Source organism: Lolium rigidum, chromosome 1, assembly GCF_022539505.1.
Source record: "Lolium rigidum isolate FL_2022 chromosome 1, APGP_CSIRO_Lrig_0.1, whole genome shotgun sequence".
In the NCBI taxonomy this organism is placed as follows: Eukaryota; Viridiplantae; Streptophyta; class Magnoliopsida; order Poales; family Poaceae; genus Lolium; species Lolium rigidum.
Genome location: NC_061508.1, coordinates 113,404,922 through 113,410,267, shown reverse-complemented (window position 1 = coordinate 113,410,267; position 5,346 = coordinate 113,404,922). Strand labels below are relative to the sequence as shown.

At 48.9% G+C, this 5,346-nt stretch overlaps 1 protein-coding gene across 1 annotated transcript; it reads left to right on the top strand.

Moving 5' to 3' along the window:
• Positions 1-1,901: 1,901 nt before the first annotated feature.
• On the top strand, positions 1,902-4,935 carry LOC124650261. The gene is made up of 3 exons (XM_047189810.1): positions 1,902-1,920; positions 2,404-3,849; positions 4,605-4,935. Exons 1-2 carry the CDS (start codon positions 1,902-1,904, stop codon positions 3,840-3,842), a joined length of 1,458 nt encoding a protein of 485 aa, XP_047045766.1. The 3' UTR covers positions 3,843-3,849; positions 4,605-4,935.
• The last annotated feature ends 411 nt before the right edge of the window (positions 4,936-5,346 follow it).

Genomic DNA, 5,346 nt, shown 5'->3' with positions numbered 1-5,346 from the left:
TGTATGGACGACTATTAGTGTGCTACTCTATGTTAGGATGTTTATGTGTGCTATGCTTATATATCTTGATATGCACATCTCCATACCATGCTTGTTTATGTGTGCACTTTGCATTCAAACGCAAATTCTCCAAGTGCACACACTATGGGGGAGCTTTCGTAATATCTTATATGGAATCAAGGTTTAGAGCTTATCATAATATCTATTTGTGACTCTAGCTCGGTTTGTCATCGTATACCAAAAAGGGGGAGATTGTAAGGGTATTTCACCCTTATCCATTATTTTGGTAACGATGACACCGTGCTAAAGTATTTGGCCTAATATGTTTATAAGGATAATCTCAGGTATTAGGCAATAAGGCATAAATGGTGTATCAAAGGAACAAGAAGGCTAAAGGAGACCCCCCGTTTCAACAACAATCAAAAAGGGGTTACAGGAGAAATCCGGTCACCTGCCCGGTCCAACCGGGCCAGCAACCGGCCAGTCCGGCGTGCGGCCGGTCGACCGGTCGGAAACCGGACTCCAAAGGAGGACCAAGCAGGTCCGGTCCGTGGCCGGTCGGCCGGGCTCTGACCGGCGGAGTCCGGCGCTCCGTCCGGTCGACCGCTCGGAAGCCGGGCAGCAACCGGGCACCAACCGGAGAAGCGCCGAGGACGACGCAAAGGTGCTCCGGTCACCGATCCGGTCCGACCGGCCTCACGACCGGGCTGTCCGGTCTGTGGTCCGGTCTGACCGGGTTTGTCGGGAAGAATGCTGAGGTGGCAAGTGGCAACGGCCAGTTTTTGAAGAACACTATAAATACCCCTTCTTCTACCTTGGAAGGGTTAGGCAACATACTATAAACTGTTCTTGAGCTCTCTCTCTCTTACTCCATTGCTAGAAACACCAAAAGCCTCAGATCTCCCTCCTCCTCCACCCAAACTCAAATCCCTCCGGGAATCACTAGAGGAGGACCCGATCTACCGTTCTACCAAGCCAAATCTCATTCCCCATTGTATTCATTGAGAAGCTTGCTTCCTAGGGTTCCTTGGAAACCCTAGGTGGGCAAGAAGGAGTCCGGAAGCATCCGGGCTGTGGATTTGCTCCGGGCAAGATTGTGAAGGTTTGGAGGCTACCTCAAAGTCTACCACAAGTGAGTGAGCTATTCCTTCGTGGGATAGGCTCCGGAGAATAGGGCGAGCCTTCGTGGCGCGGGGAATCCTTCGTGGGACCTCCACTCCTCCAAACGTGACGTACCTTGTTGCAAAGCAAGGGAACACGGGAATACATCCTCGTCTCCGCGTGCTATCGGTTATCTCTAACCGAACTCCTTACTTGTGATTTAACCTGCTCGTGAGAGCCTTCGTGCTTGAGTTAGTTGTATCCTCATATAGGTTGCTTCACCTAGTTTGCATTAGGCTCATCTTTATATTCCGCAAAGCCTAACATTGCAAAGAAAGAATTAAAATTTGTAGAAACCTATTCACCCCCCCCCTCTAGGTTTACCATCTCTATACTTTCAGAATGTGAGAGCTGAGAGTGAGAGTATGCGCGATTTAAATAGAAGAGGCTGTATAGCGTGTACAGAACTCGCATCTCTTACAACATCCGAATAATAATGTAGCAAACTTCAGTCAGCCTCGTACTCAACGCAGTCACGGAAATCAGCTCGTTTAAGCACGAAATCGAATCAATCAGCTAAAAGTCATCGCACTGCCTGCATGCACAGAAATATTCGAGCGGGAAAGCAGCCTCGGAATCAACGCCGCCAGTCACGAGAATCAGCGTGTCTCCTTGTCTCCTGCGTCGTCTGGTGCCGACGATTCGAGGCCGGGCCCTGCCTCCACCGTGTGTGGCGGCAAGTGCCACGTCAGCCTGCCGCCACCGGCGCCGGTGGCATGGCCCACCACGGGGTAACGGCGATGGACGGCGCCGACGCAGGCTAACGTGCCGCCACGTCCTTCGACAGCGGGCCCCTACCGCCAACCAGTCCGGCGGCACCCTCCACGTGTCGCCTGGGGGTTCTGCCGCCACGCACAACATGGTTTTTTTTTTTTTCAATTTTGCTCAGAGGTATCGCGGGCAAATAATAGGCCCAATCCGGCGAAAATTGGGATACTATAGGGGCAAGTGGGAAGAACCAGCGGATTTATTTTTTCAAAATTGGGATACTATAAGGAGTAGATACTTTTAATTTCTTTTGGATATTTACGTATTTCCACCTTAGTAAATTGCTTTGATTTTGCCACAACAATGATTTGCATGTGGGTTCCACTAGTTGTCATATTGGCTGTCAATTCACGATCACTATTCGATTAGTGCACACCGCAAAAAGACTAAGTTTTACTAGCAAACTATAAAGTGGTGGTTTTCGGACTATCATCGCTCCAAGAAGAAAGGAACTGTCGAATTGGTCACTCACAGTCACAGAACAAAAACCTATCCCCAACCGAGCCCAGAGCAGATCCCCTTCCTCTACCCTAGCGGCCATGGCCTCGCCGGCGCTGGCAACCATCCCGGACGAGCTCCTGGAGGAGATCTTTCTCCGCCTTCCGACTCCAGCCGCTGTTGCCTGCGCCTCCGCCGCTTGCACCTCCTTCCGTCGCGTCATCAAAGGTCACGCCTTTCGCCGCCGCTTCCGCTCGCTGCACCTGCCTCCCCTTCTTGGCTTCATGGACGCGGCCGGCTTCCACCCCGCGGAGGCGCCGCACCCCTCCGCCCCGCTCGCCGGCGCCCTCGCCCCCTGCGCCGCGGACTACTCCTTCGTCCCGCCCGTTGTTTCTTCTTCCTCCTACGAATCCTTCGAGCTCGACGTTGACGCAGTCCCCCGCTGGCGCCCCCGCGATGTCCGCGATGGCCGCGTCCTCCTGGATTGGATCTCGCGCCACCCTCGCGTCGTCCACATGTGGAGCTACCCCGAAGACGGCTCCCGGGAAGACGAAGACGGCTCCGACATAAGCATCCTCATGAACTGCACCGAGGTGGTTGATTACCACGTCGGCGCCCGCCCCACGTGGACCAAACGGGAGCGCTGCAACGCCGCCGACTTCCACCTCGCCGTCTGCGACCCCTTGTTCCGCCGCTACGTGGTTCTTCCCACCATACCCGAGGATCTCGCCGCCCACCCGCAAGAGCGCCTCTTCGAGTTCGAGCCCATGCTCGCTCCCACCGCCGGCGAGGATGAGTCCTTCAAGGTGATATGCATAGCAAGATACGAAACCAAGCTCGCCATCTTCGTCTTCACTTCCACAACTAGGCAATGGCGCTTGGGCATATGCCCCAACCTGAATCCTCTTGGCAACTTGTCCTGCTTCGACTGTGTGCGTAGCTGCTTCTACTGGACAGAACGTCGTGGCTGGAGCGACAATCTGCTTGTGCTGGACACGCACACTATGGCGTTTTCCGGTGTTGATCTCCTGACTGGCTACCATGTGCAGCTCAGAGATCTGCCTGACGAGTACATTTCCAGTCGGCGTCTGAGCGCTGTTGTTGTGGGCAGAGAAGGAGTCCTTGAGATGTTTTCTCTTGTTTGTCGACATGGGTCCTTTGCTCTCCACCATACATCTCTGAAACATAATTCACATGAATGGAAGCTGGAGAAGATCATACCGCTGCCTAACCTGTATCGGGACTATTCAATCTGCTCAGTTGGTGGAGCTGAGGGATTCTTGTTTTTTCGAGGTGCTCCCGAAGGCATTATTAATAATGTGGGCATTAATAATGAGAATGTGGATTGTTACTCACTGGATGTCAAGACTTATGAAATTACCAAGGTTTGTAGCAAGATGGAGATCTTCTTCAATCGCAAACGTGCCCTCCCCTACTTCAGCTTCCCACCATTGTTATTGGAACCAACCATTTGATCAAGAGGTAAGATAGCTAGCTCACATTAATATAATAAGATAAGGTGCTTACTTTTTTTTGTTGAGAAATGGATTAAATCTCTCTCCTCAAGTGCTAGCTAAGCTTAATTAATTTGTTTCATGTTACCACTGGGTGTCTGCTTTGTTGGTCCTAATTGCATTGTTATGTACTACTATGTAGAAAGCAATTGTTGGCATATTGATACTAACAGCCTTGCCAAGCTAGCTACGGAAGGTAGTCAGTTTATGTTCTCCTAGTCAACATTTGTATGTGATTAGGAAGGTTAATAACTAAAAATGATTCCATACTAGTTCTTATTTGTATATTACTTATCTTAACAGAAAAATGGTACTCAGGCTAGCAACTTCATGTAGTACAACATCTTTAGTCATGCCTAGTATTTTCTCTTCATTCACTCAACTGAATGAATGATATTCAAACCAAGAATGTTGCATAACCAATAAGTTAATATTTGAAGGCCTTGGGTTGTCATTTCATGAGGTACTTTATTTACCATGGTGTGTTTTCAAGCACATATAGTTCACATGTTACAGTCTGCTAATTTTTGTGTGCATTGCTTCCAAACTGCAATAAGACGGCTCTGTGATACTTCGGAAGCACGAATAAGCAGCTTCTGTGCCTTTATTCTTAAGCTATTGCAGTTTGGTACATGCCTCTGTACTAACAAACTGGGATAGCAAACATTTCTATTGCATCCACAACAGTTGCTTTGAAATTCACAATAAAACATATTTATGCAGATCTTAGCTTGCTTCCTTCTGCTATCCTGTTTGGCCATAACATCTGCAGTTGGATGGAGGATGTTCAAGACGATGGTACTGCAAATCTGCTAGCTAGATATAGTACTCGGACCTTGGTATTAGTATTGGAAATGCTGTCAGTAAGTTGATATATGTCCGCATTAAGCATATGTATGTAAGCACGATATGCTGTCAGCAAGTTGAATCTGCCCAAGACTTGTATTGATGTTTCCGTTGGAAGAATAGGTAGGCCAATTGTGCTGACTTTAGTTAAGTTCTCATGTGTTCCCCCTTTTTTATCCATGCCTTCAATCTAGATGGTATATCAGTACCTGAGCACCAGCTTTTCTCTGAATGTATGAGTTCATTTCTGCTATTACGATGCTTCTGACTGAGTTCATGTGTAAATGCCCGCCATATTCTGGGTGAGCTGCCATGGTTTAGTTTCTTGTGCACCAGCCATGGATGTTTTTGTTGACACGCCATCTAAGTGCCAATAGATGGTTCCGTAAAAACTGACGCATACAACCAGGCAACCAGCCAGCCAGGCTCTTCATGGTGCAGAGATGCGCATCATACAAACCTGATGCATGCAAAGATAGACTTCTCATCACATTTCAGAGCATTAGGTTGCATATCAAATGTACGCAGATTTAATTTGGAACTTGAGAGCATCAGGTTTTCTACTGCACACAAATTCCGTACCCCTTCTCTTCCATGTTCAGAGGCTGCAAACAAGAAC